Source organism: Camelina sativa, chromosome 15 (assembly GCF_030686135.1).
Source record: "Camelina sativa cultivar CO46 ecotype springtype chromosome 15, ASM3068613v1".
NCBI classification, from domain to species: domain Eukaryota; kingdom Viridiplantae; phylum Streptophyta; class Magnoliopsida; order Brassicales; family Brassicaceae; genus Camelina; species Camelina sativa.
In genome coordinates, this window is record NC_141894.1 from 13,725,201 (window position 1) to 13,743,954 (window position 18,754).

The window sequence follows — 18,754 nt, forward strand, 5'->3', positions numbered from 1 at the left end:
AATGATATTATATAAAAAACGTGATTTTGTGGACTTGGCAAGGAATCCATAAATTAAACAAAAATAAGGTAAAGTGATTATAGAAAAGACATAACATCCTTATTGGCATTGCATCCAATCTTATTAATTGCTCATTGATTTAGATTATCCCACACCTAAACTCTTGTTGAAAAACACATTGCACCACCCTTGTTTAATATTTAAATTTTAAGATAAGCATCTCATTATTGTTTGTATCCCTGACATGCCCTTGTTACAAGTAAGGGTCAAAATCGAATCAGTGATGATAGGTTTAAGGGTGAGATAGGGAACTTGAAAAAGAAGACGTGGGATGATTGAGCTGTGTGTGATAGAGGTTATGCGCTGAGTGGAGTAAAAGAAAGATTATCCAACAAATAAGTGGGTCGGTCCCATTTGTCTGTAAGCTAAACCATAATAATAATAATAATAATAATAATAATAATAATAATAATAATAATAATAATTCTCTAAAGATGGTTACAGAAAAACAATAAATAATTTCATAATTATATGATATTTTATATTTTTGGGAGATGTATATAGACGTCGCAGTTGTAGCTTAGGTGATTTTACAAAATAATTCGTCTTACGGATTCGGTGTATGTTTTGATGTTAAAATATGACCACAATTAGTCCATTACAAACAGATTCCGAGGACAAATGAAAAATACTAACATAGTGTTGATATTAGCAGTCATGTTTTTTGTCAAAAAAAAAAAGCACTAGTCATGTCTATTAAAACATAAATTTTATTGTCAAATATTTTACAAACCAAAATAACTGTAAATAAGATTTTGTGTCATCATTAATACGTGGTAAAACACAAAATAATTCATTGAATCAATGTTGACAAAAATAACATTTCTTGTGTGGCAAACGAAGTTGTGGTGGCCGAAGAAGACGTAGTGGTTACAACCATTAGAGAATAGTGACAACTGACAAACATTACTCATATTGAGCCATTCTCATATGGATTTGAGTCTATGACTATGTGTATGTGTATGCCTATATTCCAATATACTTTCAAAACTATATGATTCAAAATATCATATGTTCTACTTGTTACATTTATATATTAACGCAAAATTGTTTATAAGTAGAAAAAACGTTTCTTGTTCTTTGGTTGAGCGCATAAATCTTAGTCGTTTAGGTTGCATATATCCTAGTCGTTTTCATTAATAATTGAATTGTTCATTTTTTTTTTTGAAATTTACAACTTTTGCTTAACGCATCACAAAAATGGAACCGTATTTTTGGATGATGATAATCTGCGTATATTAAAGAATATTTTTATCCAAATTTTTCTATAATCTACTTTTTTATTAGATAAATGAAATGCTTTGCCTTATTAAATAACAAAAAAGGTTATTAAATATAAAAGTGCTATCTCACAAAATTTTCTCTTGTTTTAGTTTTTTCCATCTATCTTAATTTTATAAGTGAGGATGTTAGGAAAGGGATAATATCAAATACAAAAATTTGCAAAACTAATTCAGATATTCTTCAATTATGATGAGTTTTGTTTATATTCAAATTTGGAAAGTTGTACATCAAACTTGACCAAAAGACTATAATTGATATCATAATAGTAAATTCAAACAAATGGTTAATATAGTGGAAAATTGTTGTACTAGTACATGATGAGTACAACATCTTTTGTTAAAACATATTATAGCTCAAACGGATATAAGCTCAAACATCTTATGCTAAAATAGATCCTAAACTCTAATTTATCTAACAATTTAAGATATTTATGATAATGTGTCGCGATTGATAATGAAAATAAAAGAAGATTCAAACTTGAAAAGGTGATATTACTTTGTAATTTGGCAGCGTCTACTTACTTAACCTCATCGTAAAAACAATGTCAGTCCTTGAATTAGTTCGATTATTGAGTTTTCATTAACAAATGAATTGTTCAATTTTCTAAAAAATATAAATTTATTGTGTCTCTAAAAAGTATTTTTCTCGCATTTTATTTTATAAACAATTTTATCAATAGATAAATAAAATTTGCTTTAGCTAGTTAAATAACAAACAAGGTTATTAAATACAAAAGTAAAACATTACACTTTAAAAAGGGTATATTCTAACTTTATAAGTGAGGATGATAGGAAAGAACAAATATCAAACACAAAAATTTGCAAAACTGAAATTAGATATTCTTCAATTTTATGATGAGTTTTGTTTTCTTTTTGTTAGGAATTTTTATGATAGTTTTGCCAAGCTTCAAAGTAAACGAAAATAAATTGAAAACTGAATGGTAGTAAAATCACTAAAATGTAAAAAATTTAATACAGAAGCTGACTCAGCATCCACGTAAGCGAAACAAAACAAATTTGACATTACCATCAGAGTTGACTCCCGAAATCGTCGTCGGCGACTTTGAACTTTGAAGCAATGGTTGAATCGGAGAGAACGAAACACACATGTCTCCGCCTTGAAATCTCCGGCGCCGATCCAATTTTCATCAAAGGCACTTGGTATCATTCTCGTTTTGATATCTCCGTCACCGATGGCTCCTCTTCCTGGATTTGCAATGGTAATATAAAACCCCTAAATTCATACTGTCACTAAACTTTTCTTGGATTTGATGTTTTTTTTCCGGGTTTTAATCGGAATTGAAGCAACGGAGGAGGAGGTTGCGGAGCGAGCGGTGCAATGGGACCAACCTGTATCGGAGTATTTGGAGCTCGCCGAGCAGTACTTAGGGTTTCAACAGCCTGATTCTGTCTATGGTTTCTCTGATGCTCTTGAGGGATCTAAACGGGTCAGTTCATGAAAAATGTTACTTTCTTTTGATTAGAATCAAGTTAGCATTGGATCTTTTTGGTTTGGTGAAGAAATGGTTTGTTAAATGTTTGAGTAAGTCTGAGGATTTTGTGATGTTGTGTTTTGGTTACAGCTCTCTTGGACGTTTGAGAAAGAAGGGACTAAACTTGAGTGGAGGTGGAAGTGTAAACCATCACATGATAACAAGAAGATCACTGTTGGGGTCTTGGATTTTCTTATGGAGGCTAATATAAGGCTAAGTGTATGACTCTTCTTAACACTTTTGAGGATTTCTTGTTATGTTTGAGAATGAAATAGCTAAGGATTTTTTCGTATTCTGTTTTTGCCAATGAATGTGATGGTGATCTTAGTTCTTATGAATATACTTTATAGGAAGAAGTTGTGAACAAGACGAGATCTTTTGGGAAGATGAAAAGTGAAGCTGAGAGATGTATCACGCAAGGTGAAAAGCTCTGCAAAGAAAAAACAGAGTTTGAGGATGCAACTTATGCAAAGGCATGTACATTATCTAATATCTATCACCTTCTTCTTGTTTAGATTCGAATCGTTGGCTTTTGTAATCTCTTAATTGCTTTATTTTTAGTGATGAGTAGTCTTTGTGAAAGGATATTTTCATGTTTAGTATTTGATATTATACCTTGTCTATGCAGTTCCTTTCTGTGTTGAATGCAAAGAAGGCAAAACTGAGAGCGCTAAGGGACAAAGAAGATTCAGGGAAGGCAGTTGAGGAGGAAGAGTCGACAGACAGAACTGAAAGCTTTGACGACAGTGGACGAAGTGACAATGAGCAGGGCGAGGAAGTAGCCTCAAAGAAGGCAACAAGCAGCAAAGCTCGTGGCCAAAAGAGAGCTGCACGGAGCTAAGAGATTCCCCTGCCTTGAGATTTTAGTTCAGAGTTTCCATTCCAAGTTTTGTCGAGCTCATAGGTAGGAAAAGATAAACATCTTTTCGTTAAAAATTTGCTAGAATCTGTATTGCTTATGAAAGTAAATGCAATTGGCTTGGAGATGAAATGATTACTATAAAAGCTTCAAGCCTCATTTTCTTGTGCCGCCGTGGCCAAAGAGATGCTATTTTGGAGTTAAAAAAGGAGTTACCAGTCCATAGTTCCATACTATGATACGATTCATCATCGTATTACATAAAGAAGAAGAAAACTAATATCTTGAGTAGGAGAAGGACTGTGCCACGTGAGAAGGAAGTAAGACTATCCTCATCATCGTATTACATAAAGAAGAAGAAAACTAATATCTTGAGTAGGAGAAGGACTGTGCCACGTGAGAAGGAAGTAAGACTATCCTCATCGGTGGATTTATGTTGTTTCTTAGTTCATTTCTTAGGGGTAGATAGTATTAATTATTCAAAGCAAAGTTAAGAAATGCAAGATTCGTTTCTAATTTTAGGATTGCAAGAAACGTCTCTTGCTGGACAGGTGTCACAAAATTAGTGGGTCGAGTCTTAATTGAGAGGAAGGGGTTTTTTTTTTTTTTTTTCATCTCTCTTTCACTTTCCTTTTCTCTCTTTTATCTCTCTCTCTCTCTCTCTCGAGACTTTTCGCGATTTCAGCTTGAATCTCTTCTCTCTTCGATTTCAGCTTGATTGCTTCTCTTCCAATTGATTCCCACGGCTGATTGTCCATGGATTCGGCGGCGATTTGGTTCCGGTGAAGCAGGAGACATGTGATTCCGGTGGTGATCGATCCGTCGAAACCCTAATATTTGGGGAAGATTCAAGCAGTTCAATTTGTTCAGGTAATTGTTCTGCATGTCTAGTAATTGTTGATTGTTTATTTGAAAAATGTCTCAATCTTAATTTAATTAAGTCTTTCGTTTGTATGCCTTGCGTATTTTTAACTGTTCGAGCAGTTCGATTTGGGGAAGATTCAAGCAGTTCGATTTAATTAAGTCTTTCGTTTGGGGAAGATTCAAGCAGTTCGATTTGTTCAGGTAATTGTTCTGCATGTCTAGTAATTGCGTATTGTTTATTTGAAACACTAGTAGTCCGAGTTTATTACAATCAATTGTGTAATCAGAAACCAGAAACACTAGTAGTCCGAGTTTGTTTTTTGAGTGTTGTTGTTCATAATCAATCAAAAATTGTTGTTTCATAGTCGGATTGAGTTGGTTGTTGGTTGTTGTGTCTTTAATGGATGTCTTTACACAGTTGGTATTAATTAAGACTCATGTACTTGTAGTTATGCTTTAATGGATGTCATGTCTTTACATAGTTACTAAAACCATTTCTTGTTTCTTGTTTTGTGAGTTTCTTTTAGTTGAGCTCAAACAAGTCACACTTAAGGCGACAAGGAAACAACATTTCAACCAACCGAAAGAGGTAAATATACACCTAACTGGTTTAGCTACAAATTGATTGCTTTGTTTGTTTGGTAGTATCTATTTTGGGGTAGTGAGTTATAGCATGACTGTTTATTTGTGCTCCTATGTGTACTTCTTTGTGACTAGGTTGTCATTATTCTTAATTGGTGGTTGTTCTTTCATTAATGGAAGTGACTAGGTTGTGTATTCATTGTGTGTTTGGTGTCGAGAATTAATTGTAACTCCAATATGCTTCACTTTAAAAACTAAGCTTTTCTTGATCTTAAACCACAAACCCGAACCATAAACCATAAACCATTCTTCTTTTCTACACCTCTCAAGCATAAACCACTCTTCTTTTCTTCTTTGCTACTATGGAGTCAGAGCATGAGCTAAACCAGTCCACAAATTTTGTGGGACTTATGAATAGTCAGCAGGGGGGTGGCTATCCTCAAACCATTTCTTTTGATTCCCTCTACCCAAATATACCTACTCTTTCGTCTCCAGTTCCTCTCTTTAGTTCCCAAGTCAGTTCCGCAGCTTCCCCAAGTGAAGACACAACACCTTCCCCAAGTCAGTTCCGTAGGGAGAGAAGGAAATGGACACCTTCTGATGACCGGATTCTCATTAGCGGGTGGTTAAACACCAGCAAGGATGCTGTGAAAGGCAATGATCAGAAGGGCAAGACCTTATGGAATAGGGTTGCTATGTATTTTTCAGATAGTCCTCTTTCTGATGGCAATGAGAAGATAGGGCCAGTTCAGTGTAAACAGAGATGGGCTAAGATCCAAGATACGGTGGGGAAGTTTTGTGGAACGTATGCTGCTGCGGTGAGGGCTAAAACTAGTGGTCAGAATGAAGATGATATAATGAAGACAGCGTATGATATGTACTTCAACATTTATCAGAAAAAATTCGTTCTTGAGCATTGTTGGTTAGAGTTACGCTACGACCAAAAATGGTGTGAGAGTGTTAATGGTAAAGCACCTAAAGTAACCAACAAGAAAAGACTCTTTGATGATCCTGCACAATCTTTAGCTTCTCAGACCGGCGGTAATATAGATGAGCCAACAAACACAAGGCCTACTGGTAGAGACGCAAGTAAGGCGAAACAGAGGAAGACTCATACAAAAGCGAAGGAAGAGAAGGCTTTGAAGGAGTACCAAGGCATGTGGGAAATCAAGAGGGAAGAATTGCTGCTGAAAGAGAGATTGTCAAAAATGCAAATTCTTGACAGTTTGCTGGCCAAAACTGGACCGCTTACTCCGAAAGAAGAAGCTATGAAAGAGAAGCTGCTTGACTTAGTGGATGCTTAGTATTAGAACAAATCTGGTCGAGTTGAGTCTTGTCTAATTATAAGTTGTTGTGTCTTGTTGAGTCTTGTTGTGTCTTGTTGAGTCTTGTCTAATTATAAGTTGTTGTGTCTTGTTGAGTCTTGTTGTGTCTTGTTGAGTCTTGTCTAATTATAAGTTGTTGTGTAACGGATGTCTAATTATAATTATAAGTTGATGTTTTCTGTGTACTTCTTATCTGTCTATTAGTTTCAAATGAATGTCTAATTTCTTAATTATAATTTGCTTTTGTTTACAGAACAAGGAACACATTGGGCGATATAGCTATAGCCAGCCGTCGTCATCTGACTGTAATGGCTATCTGGTTGACGAAGAATCTAGCCAGCCATCCGAGTCAAGTGCTTACAACTATGCAGACAGTGAACCTGAGTTGGGATTCCCCAAGAAGTGTTATTGTGGTGCTGAACCTATCATTGACACATGTTACTCGAGGAATGATCCAGGAAGAAAGTTCTTCTCTTGTGGGAACAGAGACGATGGCGAGTGTCATATATGGAAGTGGTGGGATGTTGCGGTGATGGAGGAGATGAGAGCAATTGAAACAAACTATGGGAAGGTTGCATCAAAGATAGATACTCTTACTCAATATAAAATTGAGCTGAGCGAGATCAAACACTTGAAGGTTGAAACTGATGAGAAGATCAACAAGCTAGAGAAGCTGGTTGCTGAGTTGAATACGAAGAAGAGAGTGTACATATTCAGTTTGGAATTGGTTCTCGGTGTCTTATTATGTTTGATTGCTGTGTTATGTCTGATTATGTTTAAGTAGGACAGTTTAATTTGATTATGTATGGTGTTGTTTAAGTTTCACTCGTACTGGTTTCGTGTACTTGTTTTTCCCATGTGTATGGTGTTGTTTAAGTTTGTTTGATACTCGGTCAGCTGTTCCCATGTGAAGGATCACATGTACTTGTTTTTTTCCTACACAAGAATACAACAAGGATCACAAGATATATGAGAACAAAAAAAACAAACACAAAAATACAACATATAAACCTACAACCAAGTCTCACAGGAATTGTGAGAAGAGAATCACAAGCTACACAATTTAGTTCTATATATACACAAAACTTCTACTCATTCATATCATTCACATCTCTTCTACTCATTCACATCTCTTCTACTCTTCTAAAGTAATTTAATTTTTTTATTCAATGGGTTCTTCTTCTCATTCACATTTTAATTTTGCAAAGGATGATGATCCACTTTTTGAGTCTTATTTTGCAAATTTTTTTGATAACCATGATATTCATGGACAACATTTTGTGAAAAAGAAAAAGAAACGAGAATTCATTGAAAGAAACCGGGAAGAAGGCCACAACCGTTTGTGGAATGATTATTTCAGTGAATCTCCGACATATCCTCCCCATGTATTCCGACGACGTTTTAGAATGAACAAGCCATTATTCTTGCGTATTGTCGACCGTCTTACTGCAGAAGATCCTTATTTCCGACAAAGAAGAGATGCCACAGGAAGGCTTGGTCTTTCTCCGATCCAAAAATGTACTGCAGCAATTAGGCTACTAGCATATGGTGGCGGGTGTGATATGGTGGACGAATATGTCCGACTTGGTGAAACAACTGCTCGAAAATGTTTGCAACATTTTGTCAGTGGAGTTGTCAATTTCTTTGGCGATGAATATCTAAGAAGACCCACACCAGATGATCTTCAGAGATTACTATATTTTGCAGAAGAACGTGGATTTCCCGGGATGGTTGGAAGCATCGACTGTATGCATTGGGTTTGGAAGAATTGCCCAAAAGCTTGGAAAGGCATGTATACACGAGGATCCGGCAAACCAACAATTGTTTTAGAGGCGGTCGCATCATATGATCTCTGGATATGGCACGCGTTTTTTAGGTCTCCAGGTACTTTTAACGATATTAATGTTCTTGATCGATCTCCCGTCTTTGATGATATACTTTATGGTAAAGCTCCACAAGTTACCTACTACGTTAACGGCAGAGAGTACAATTTGACTTACTATCTGACAGACGGTATTTATCCGAAATGGCCAACGTTTATTCAATCCATACCACTACCACAGACTCCAAAAGCATCTTTATTTGCTGACCGCCAAGAAAGCTATCGAAAAGATGTTGAGCGTGCGTTCGGTGTCCTACAAGCTAGATTCGCGGTCATTAAAAATCCATGTCTTTTATGGGATAAAGACCAAGTGGGATTGATTATGAGGGCGTGTATCATACTCCACAATATGATTGTCGAAAATGAACGAGATGGATACAGTCAAGCTGACGTTTCTGATTTCCCACAAGCAGAGGGTGTGGATCTTTCATATTCTATCAATATGAATTCAAATATTAGCAACGTGCTGAATGGTCAAATAATAATCCGTGATAGAGAAGTGCATGACCAATTGAAACTTGATTTAGTTGAACATTTATGGACTAAATTTGGATATTAAATATGTTTCATGTTTTAATTAAATATGTTTCTATGTTTTATTTCATGGTGTGTTTTATGTTTTTGTTTTTTAATGTTTTGTGTTTTAATTTTAAATGTTGTATGTTATTTTATGTTTTTATTAATAAAATATATTTCTATGATATATAAAATAATTTCAAATATTTTAAGATATTAATTATTATTTTACTATATTTATTACTAAGAGACCCTTAAATTTGGTTCTACCAATAATCAACAAAATTTTCCTTAACTTTTACTAAAGTTTTTTCTATTTTTTTTATTATTAAAAATGTCTTAAAAAACAACTAAGAAACTAAACCAATGAGGATAGTCTAAGTAAAGAACATGATGACGTGGACCAGAAGAGAGGATAGACTCTGATTGTGGAGGAGGCTTGGCCATTACGGGATCAGCTTAAAAGAGCTGTGAAGCTCTTCTTCTTCATTATGCTGAATATTGAATATTGTGAATGTTATCAAGCGATGTGCTTGTGTCTGGAGAGGTGAGCTAGTGATGTGCTAGTCTCTCTCTTATGGTGTGTTGGAAGCTGAGCTAGTGATGTGCTAGTCTCTCTCTGTTCTTATCAGTTAGTTTGTAATCGGTTAGTTGTCCAATTGGAGTTAGCAATATCGTAAATCTATCATTGGTGCGGTGAAACTGTGATCGGAGCTTCAACGCGACGATGAAGACGATGGAACCTGTGATATATGACGATGATGGTTGTATGGATACGCCTATGTTCACCGGAACAGATCCGTCGCTGTGGATTCCAAAAGTGGAGAGGCTTTTCAATCGTGGCTGTTTCTCAGATGATGCGAAACTTGATCTAGTCTTCTTGTTTTTAGGCGGAGTTGCATTGACATGGTTTATGCGAGAGATGAGTAAAGAGAAAATGATGGATTGGAGTGTCTTTAAGCAGAGGTTGTTGGCACAATTTGATCCAGTGAAGAGTTGTTCTTCACAGGTGCCTTCGGCAACTGATTTGATTTCAAATTGTGAATCAGAAGTGGAATCAACCTGTCCAGTTAAGATTTGTTCTTCATCAGAGGCAATTCTGGCGACAAAATCGTTGGGTGGAGGTGAATCTATTGTCACCGATTCATCGATTGTGGAGATTCACTCAAGTTCAGAGAAGGAATCTGATCATGTCTCACCTGATATTGAAGATATTCAGGTCTCTGTTTCTAACTTGGAACCTAGCCTTAGTTTGTGCAGTGAACCGTTGAATGTTTTTGAGGCATGGCCATGTGAAATTGTGTGGGGAAATCAGGAACATCCACAATCTGTTTTTGGAAGTGTCAAGAACAGAAACTATGCACACAAGGTGTTTGATGGATTGTTCCTTAGAAGCCATAGACTTCAGCGAAAGAAGAAACTGAGTTTGTCACCGAAGTCATGGAAATTTAAGTTCAAAAACATGACTGTGCCAAGAAACATGTCACAAATGGCTCTGCTTCAAGTCATTGAATCAAGTACTATCAAGTCTCGATATCATTGTTCTAGTGTTGGCGTTGGATTGGTGAAGAAGAAGGGAACACTTCAGCGCCTGAGACTGAAACATAATGCTCACATGTCAAGGGTACTGCATAAAATGAGGATGATGCATGATCCAGGTGGCATGAAACCACTTCTACATGGTGAGCTACAGATTACTCTAGTGCTACAGGGTGATATGAAGTCCATGTTCTTTTCTATCACGGAATCAAAGAAAAGTTACCGAGATAGTGATGTTCAACCTAGACTACAAGTTAGTCTTGCTGAGATAGAGCTGCAGCAAGGACAAGGTGTCAACATTGCACTTATCAGTACCATGTCCCAATTACATAATTTTTTGGGTTATACTTTGGAGAAGAAGTTTGTGACTTGGTTGCAGGTTGCATATGTGTTGAGCAATATCGGATCTCTGCTTGTGAGGCTGATGGAAAAGAGTTCAAACTCTTGGAAATTTGCATCCTCCCATGAGTCAGAGGGACTACAACAACATAACAATCAGTTTGGACCTAGAGCGTTGGATGATGATACAATTTATATTGCTGAGAAATCAAGTGAAGTCATTATCATGGTCTTGCACAGTTACAGGAAACATAAGTTTGTTAAAACCTGGAAATTCAAGTACAAGGATACATTCGCATCAAGAGATTTCAAATGTTGTTTTGAAGCCACAGAGTTAAGAAGAATACATCAGTTTGAGTGTGGTGCTGTGATGTTAAACTTGATGAACAACTGTAGTTGGGTTTCGGAATTGTGGAGGAGAAATTTGTGCAAGAATTGGTGGTTTAAATTCAAAGCTATCAGCAGCAGTAATAGAGCTCTTGTTTTGTGGGGAATTAAGCAAAAGGAGGTTGCAATAGAGTTTCAGTTTCATAACACACAGCCTGCAGTTTCTCCAATTTGCAGAAGTCACAAAGAAAACATGTTGTTGTGGATACATGTATCCAAGCTTGAGGACAAGCTTGTTCTCAACGAGGGAAGTAATGAGGAGACTGACACATGTTTGGGGAATGGGACGTTGAGGTTTCTCCAATCACATGACTTTTACTCATTACATTTGTGTAACACAAATTATTTTTCCTTGTGGCACCGTTGGAAAAACAAGGAACCTCTGAGTTTGTGGGTGTTGCTATAGGAAACATGCTTTGTGATTGCTGCGAATCATGGGTGTCATTCTTTTTTCTGAGAGAGAAGCTGTTGTCTGGCAAACAGTTTGGCAAACTAATAACATGTTGACAGGGAATCTGCTATCTCAACCGACAATTAGGGAGCTGGAGCATGATTCAGGTTACAAATGGTACAATTCGTTACAAGTCTCTTTACAAGAGAGGGAGTTGGGTGCAGATTATATGATACAAAAACAGAGAAGGGTTCCTAAAACTTGGATGTTCAAGTATAAACAAGAAGCTTGAGGACAAGCTTGTTTTCAAAGGGGGAAGTATTGATACGATTCATCATCGTATTACATAAAGAAGAAGAAAACTAATATCTTGAGTAGGAGAAGGACTGTGCCACGTGAGAAGGAAGTAAGTAAAGAACATGATGACGTGGACCAGAAGAGAGGATAGACTCTGATTGTGGAGGAGGCTTGGCCGTTACGGGATCAGCTTAAGAGCAAATCCATTGGTCATCTTAGTTTGGAGTGTCTCAAAGTTTTTTTTTCTAATATATATATATTATTTTATTATTTAATTAAATTTATTGTCTATGACCAGTAAAAAGAAGACAGCTGGACGTTTTTTTCTCATCCCCATCTCTTGAGTGTCTCTGCAGAGACATTTGATATGAAGATTTAATCTTCTCTCTCCTTATTTTTATTTTTTATAATTATTATTTTCTGATACCCATCCCCACAGTATGTGGGATGGGAATGCTCTAAATGAGCTGTGAAGCTCTTCTTCTTCATTATGTTGAATATTGAATATTGTGAATGTTGTCAAGCGATGTGCTTGTGTCTGGAGAGGTGAGCTAGTGATGTGCTAGTCTCTGTTCTTATCAGTTAGTTTGTAATCGGTTAGTTGTCCAATTGGAGTTAGCGATATCGTAAATCTATCATACTAATGCTTTTACAACTTCTAACACCAACAACTTTTGATTAAAAACCATAAAATAGAAAACTAAAAATAACAAACACTTGACGGAGTACGAATTGAGAATACGCAGCCATTTCGGGAGAGTACAAATTGATATCACCTCTCCCAACATAGCATCACACGTGACACCATCCCAAGAATAGCAGTCAACGCTCTTGTTCCATGAAGTTGTTGGTACATGGAACTCTTTCTGTAGCTCAAAAAGAGCATCTCTTTGGTCGCGGAGGCACAAGGACTGTGTGTGAGAAGCAAGTGTGTTTGGTAAGGGAAGAAGGAAAAAGAAGAAATAGATAGAAATAATACCATCAAAACAATAAGATTGGCTTCGACTCATGATCATATTTTTTGGAAAAGACGATTTGTTTGTTAAACTTGTATGTGATACACATGTCTTGCTTATGCACTTCTCTTTATATAAGGACATCCTCCTTAAGGAGCTTGACTTGGCAAGTCTTCCACTGGAAAATGATGAATAGATTACTTTTGTGGACAGCTATAGAAACGTACAAACGAAAAGACAATTTCAGCAGAAGACAGAAGGAGACACAAACAAATACGTAAGGATTGATTTAGGTTTTTTTGTAATTCATGAAACTTTCTTATTTGCTTATAGCATCAATACACATATAGATGAATGGACCTATCAAACTTTCTTAGTTACTTTTCTGCAAATGCTGTTGTAGTACGTGTTAAATTGATCTCGAAACAGAACACCAACAAAACCTAATTTTGAGTTTATAGATTATAGACAAAGAAAAACAATAAGGTGTTGCAACCAGCATTTAGAGACGCGTGATCATTTGTTCTTCACCTGCGATTATGTTTCCCCAATTTGGGCTGCTCTTGCTAAAGGTTTATTCCACACACGGTATACCACTGATTGGACAGAGGTAGATAGATTTCTTGTCTGTTATGTGTTCCAGGCTGTGCTTCATACTGTCTGGCGTGAGCGGAATGGTAGGCAGCATGGTGAGCCATTTCATTCTGCTGACACTCTTATCGGTTGAGTGGATAAGCAGGTAAAGGATCAGCTCACCATGATTCAACGTTTTGGGGACTATCGTCTATCGCTATGCAGAAGGCTACCAAAGGTGGCTCTTAGCCCGATCTCAGTCTTAGTTTTTGCTTTCATCTCAATTTTTCCAAATCTACAGTTTTCATAGCAAATGTTTAAAACAGTTATTTTTCTTTTGAATATAATTTAACATTAAATTCAAAAAAAAAGAAAAAAAAAAAAAACAAACTGAATTTAGTTTCAGGCCGGCTTCCAAATACATAAGGCTCTCAAAATCATCCAAACAACCCCTATAACAATCATCCAAACACATAAGTCATAACAGTCGTCCGTAAAGAGCCGCGTTTAGAGAACATGGGTAATCGTATTAAAAGACAAGGGGTTTTATACGATGCTTCTCTAAATTGATATTTTACTCTAAGCTAGTTCCTCGAGTGTTTCTTCTTTGTAATTTTCTATTTCCAATAAATATTTGTTGGTGTTATAAGTTGTAATGTTCTTACCATTTATGTTTATGGTTCATGGGATTGTATATGTTTGTGCTATCAATCTTGAACAAAAGTTCGCCAAGTGTTGTTCTCTTTTGCCTCAGATCGAATGTTCTCTATCATTTTGTGTAACATGGTCCATGTTGGTTGCTTATGTTTCTCAGTTATAAATTAAGTCTTAAAAATCTTCATTGTAGTTTATTCAATGCATATATATTATGATTGAGTATTTTGTGGGAATTAGGAGGAACAAAACGGATGTAGGGTCTCTAATTCTGGAATGAAACAACAGAGGAGATTTGGAAAAAGGTTTGTGCAACAGAAGGTTTGAGAAATAAATCATTTACATATGATCTAGTATAATTTGTGAGAACTTTGGTGGAACAATCTTCACCAGTTACTTTATAAAGCCAAATCTTTGTGGGAATTTTTGATCGGCCACAAGAGTATTTTTCACATGAGAGTTATTGTTGCAGCGTGCTATATACGTTATCGTAGGAATCTGTTTGAGTAAATTGTATAAAGAATTTATTTTCGTTTGACGAACTTAACGAGAATTCTCAATTTTAATGGCGTTCATTTTTTTAGAGTTTAGGCAAACAAACAATATTGTAACAAGCAAAAGGCAAAGACGACTATGAAAATGTTCATTTTTGATGAATTCAAGCGTAAGAAGCTCCGAAGTTATATCGGATCTCTTTCTTCATCATCACCTGGTGGTCGTATTTGCTGTCTCTGTTTGGTTACAGCTCTCTTGGAGTTTTGAAAAGCAAAGGACTAAATTTGACTAAATTTGACTGGCAGTGGAAATGTAAACTATTTATAAGACCAGCTCTTGTATTTACTTATGGAGGCTAATTACTATAAGGCTAAGTGTATATAATTCGAAATGCCTACCTAACGTAAGGAGTTTGAGAATGCAACTTATGGGCAAAGGAATTCATTATATATCTGTCACATTCGGTTTTATGCTTGTAATCCATACAAGTTTCACATTTGTAAGCGACCCCTTGTGTTTTAATACAATTACCTATTACAATTATATAAATACTGGCTTGATTTAGATTTTTAAAATTAGAACAAAATTATACGTCGGTCTGGGTTTACAAATAAAGTGATTAGAGTTTAGATTTTACAATTAAGGTGAAATTATATGTCGGTTTGGATTTACAAATGAAGTGGTTAGGGTTTAGATTTTACAATTAAAACGAAATTATATATCAGTTTGGGTTTACAAATAAGGTGGTTAGAGTTTAGATTTTACAATTAGAACGAAATTATATTTTGGTTTGGGTTTACAAATAAGATGGTTAGGGTTTGAATTTTACAACTAAAGTGAAATTATATGTCAGTTTGGGTTTACAAATAAAGTGGTTAGAGTTTAGATTTTACAATTAGAATAAAATTATATGTCGGTTTGGGTTCACAAATAAGGTGGTTAGGGTTTAGGTTTTACAATTAGAACGAAATTATATATCGGTTTGGGTTTATTAAAGAACGAATTTAAATTTTTAATTTTACAATAATGCATACAGATTTTGTTTCTTTATTTTGTAAGAGGGTGATTGAACAGGAGGTGAACCCAAATATTGTTTAAAAAACAAATACATTATTAAATTTAACACTAATTTCTTGAAAAAAGTAGACATATAATCCTGTCAGCATTCAATCTATATAGCAAAAGAAGGAAAAAAATTGACTAAGTGTAATCACATGGCATTTTAGCAATATCGTGTGGTAACATCTCAGAACATTGTATTCTTGTTGTGTAACCTTTTAAATCTTAAAAGCTTTGATTCAACGGTACCTCAGGCTTAAGAAGGTTATATATGAATTACCTCCATTCATTTTGTTAAGATTTAATATTTTAAGTATTATTTTAGTTTTTTTTGTCATTTTTTCAGAGGATTACACAATTGACTGCCTCGATTGCCTTGAATACTACGGGTGGTGCAACATACTCACATGGACAGCTAGAATATTGGAAGAGAGATCTCACGTCTTGCAAAATAAGAGTGGCAAATATAGAATAAACAATTTTCAAAAACCCAAAAAAGTTTACAATTTCTAGATATGCATCATTTTTTATCTTGATAGTTTTAGAAGTTATTAAAATATGAAAATTGATTTGATGATTCATAAATTTGAATTTATATGTATCATGTGTACAGGTGAATTTGTTTATAGTATTTTAATTTGTAATTTATTGTCAATAATATTTTCTAAATATTACAAATTCAATTCTAAAACCAGAAAATTTATAACATTCAAAATTCTAATCTTACGTTTATTAAATTATCTTAATTCATATTTTTTTAATAATTTAAACAATTAAAATATATATTTATCAATTTATAATTATTAATAGATAATAATAAATATCATTATAAAATAATAAAATGTTGTGGTTCCAATATTATTAATTAATAGAGGTTTTACTGTATATGTAGCAGCAATATGACATTTGAAAGCATATATTATACATAATTATACTCTCTTTATTTTATTTTTATTTTCAAATCGGGTTGATGGAATTTCTAAACGTGAGAGGAAACACGATCAAAGACACGTTTCCATTTTGGTTGGGATCTCTACAACACCTAACCGTTCTTGTGCTCTAGTCAAATATATTCTATGGTCCAGTCTATAACCCCTCTGCGTATTTAGGGTTTCCAAGCCTGAGGATCATGGACATATCCAACAACAACTTCGTTGAAACATTGGGGCGGCTAGCAGTGAGACTAGCAGAGTCCACAGACGGTCTGTTGGGGCAGCTAGCAGTGAGGCTAGTGGGATCCGCGGGATAGGTTGTCACAGCAATATCCCACCATCATTGGCAAATATTACAAAGCTCGAGACATTAGACCTATCACGAAATAACTTTTCAGGTGAAATTCCCCGAGGACTCGGAAAACTCTTGTTTCTCTCCACCATCAACTTCTCCCACAATCATCTACAAGGATTGGTGCCACGGAGCACACATTTTGGAAGTCAAAACTGTTCTTCGTTCACGGGTAACCCTGGACTCTATGGCGTCGAAGAAATTTGTGGAGAAAAACATGTCCTGTTCCTACACCACATCAACATGATGAGTCTACGTCAGAATCAGAAGAGCCTATGTTGAGTTGGATAGCAGCCGCGATAGCTTTGGACCTGGTGTGTTTTGCGGATTAGTGAGCGGACACATCTTCACTTCATACAAACACAGGTGGTTTATGGCTGGTTAATCTCAATGGTTTCGTCAAGTTTGTACTACGATAACTTAGTTGGTCAAGTGTTTATAACATTCGAAATTCTAATCTTATTTTTCTTAAATTATCTGAATTCATATTTTTTAAGAATTTAAACAGTTAAATATATATTTATCAATGTATAATTATTAATAGTTAATAATGAATATCACTATATCGTGGTCCAAACTTATTAATTAATAGAGGTTTTACTGTATATGTAGCAGCAATATGACATTTGAAAGCTTATTTTATACATAATTATACTTTTTTTTTTTTTTTTTTTTTTTTTTTTTTAATGCCTTGGGTTATTTTCTTTGTTTAGTTTGTAGAGTTACTATTGTCGTAAGCTACATTTTGGCAAAAGAGGTCAATACTTCCTAACCTGCTTTAATTTTAAGATCTTGGTTTACAAATTGGCATGGAAATGTGGGTTGTATCTCATGCCTACTTACCTATATTAGATGTCACAGTAAGAATTAACCCAGACTGATGCCTTCTCTGATCATTTCATCCTATAAACTCTGCAGATACCTCCATTAACTTTACAAGCTTTTGACATTAAAGTAAATCAAGTTCAACTCATAGCAGTCCTTTCCCTTAAAAAACACCTCATGTCCCCTCCTTGTTGCTAAGCCTCTTATCCGACGACGGGCTCAATACCATTTCCACATCCTTAATCCTATCCAGAGCCTCTACAATGTGATCCCTTCTCCTAGCAAGCTCTTGAACGTCTCTGAAGCCTCTTTCAAATGGCCAGATTTGACGTTTTGTATAAGTCATGGTTGTTGATGATGGAATCAGTCACAATTAGTATATTTAGTTCGGTCAAAGGAGGGTCGAAGTTCTCTTATATTATATTGATGTCGAGACACAAAAGACGGGCTTTAACACGACTTAGACGAGTTACAAAAGTAGGTGAGGATAATAGACGAGCTGTTGTCTCGCCGATTCTCCGAGCGATTGGTTCCAAATCCGTTGACTTCTGCTTGGACGAGCTGAGGTTCTTGTACTTACTGTATTACCTTTCTTCCTTTTTCTCTGACCCCCTTTTTACGCAGGCCGTACGTCTGTATTTATAGAGAGTCGTGTCGGTTCGTCTATGTAAAAGACCATAACACCCTCCCTTCCCTTGGGGGTTTATTATGGGCTTTTCCTGAGCTGGGCCTTTTGTTTGGGGTGTGGATCCACCCCCAACAGTAGTCCCCCCCCTGGCCTTTAGTTCGTAGTCTTTAGGCGAAGAACAACCGTGAAGGAGCGAAGAGTCGCGCGTGAAGGAACAGTTCCCGACTTTTGAGGTCGAATTGTTGTGTGCGGTAATCGACACGCGTGAGATCCGGAAATCATATCGTTATTGGGCGCGTGTCGTAATGATGACCCTTCCAGATCCTTCGTCCTTCTCCTATAAATATCACTTCTCCATTTCTCTCATTATCTTCTTCTCGCGTTTTTCGGCGCTCATCGTTCAGGTATTCTCCCTTCTTCTTATCTCGTCGTTATTTTGCTTTTAGTGTGTCGTACTTTTACT

The 18,754-nt window shown here is 35.7% G+C and overlaps 3 protein-coding genes across 4 annotated transcripts; all 3 read left to right on the forward strand.

Moving 5' to 3' along the window:
- The first annotated feature begins 2,356 nt into the window (after window positions 1-2,356).
- On the forward strand, window positions 2,357-4,565 carry LOC104746787 (DNA repair protein XRCC4). 2 transcript variants are annotated; one of them, XR_015581297.1, is made up of 6 exons: window positions 2,381-2,563; window positions 2,649-2,791; window positions 2,927-3,055; window positions 3,187-3,309; window positions 3,465-3,740; window positions 4,409-4,565. XR_015581297.1 is itself a non-coding variant. In XM_087486679.1 (5 exons), exons 1-5 carry the CDS (start codon window positions 2,422-2,424, stop codon window positions 3,675-3,677), a joined length of 750 nt encoding a protein of 249 aa, XP_087342805.1. In that variant the 5' UTR covers window positions 2,357-2,421; the 3' UTR covers window positions 3,678-3,827. The 2 variants fall into 2 exon arrangements, 1 of the variants encoding a protein (XP_087342805.1); XM_087486679.1 differs by lacking the exon at window positions 4,409-4,565 and having other exon boundaries at window positions 2,357-2,563; window positions 3,465-3,827.
- Window positions 4,452-7,354, forward strand: LOC147926601 (uncharacterized). The gene is made up of 4 exons (XM_087487114.1): window positions 4,452-4,477; window positions 4,720-4,760; window positions 5,087-5,148; window positions 6,720-7,354. The coding sequence occupies exons 1-4, from the start codon at window positions 4,452-4,454 to the stop codon at window positions 7,248-7,250; spliced, it is 660 nt and encodes a 219-aa protein (XP_087343240.1). The 3' UTR covers window positions 7,251-7,354.
- Window positions 7,355-9,248: 1,894 nt separating this feature from the next.
- LOC147926602 (uncharacterized) lies at window positions 9,249-12,344 on the forward strand. The gene has a single exon (XM_087486725.1). It carries the CDS (start codon window positions 9,592-9,594, stop codon window positions 11,533-11,535), a length of 1,944 nt encoding a protein of 647 aa, XP_087342851.1. The 5' UTR covers window positions 9,249-9,591; the 3' UTR covers window positions 11,536-12,344.
- The last annotated feature ends 6,410 nt before the right edge of the window (window positions 12,345-18,754 follow it).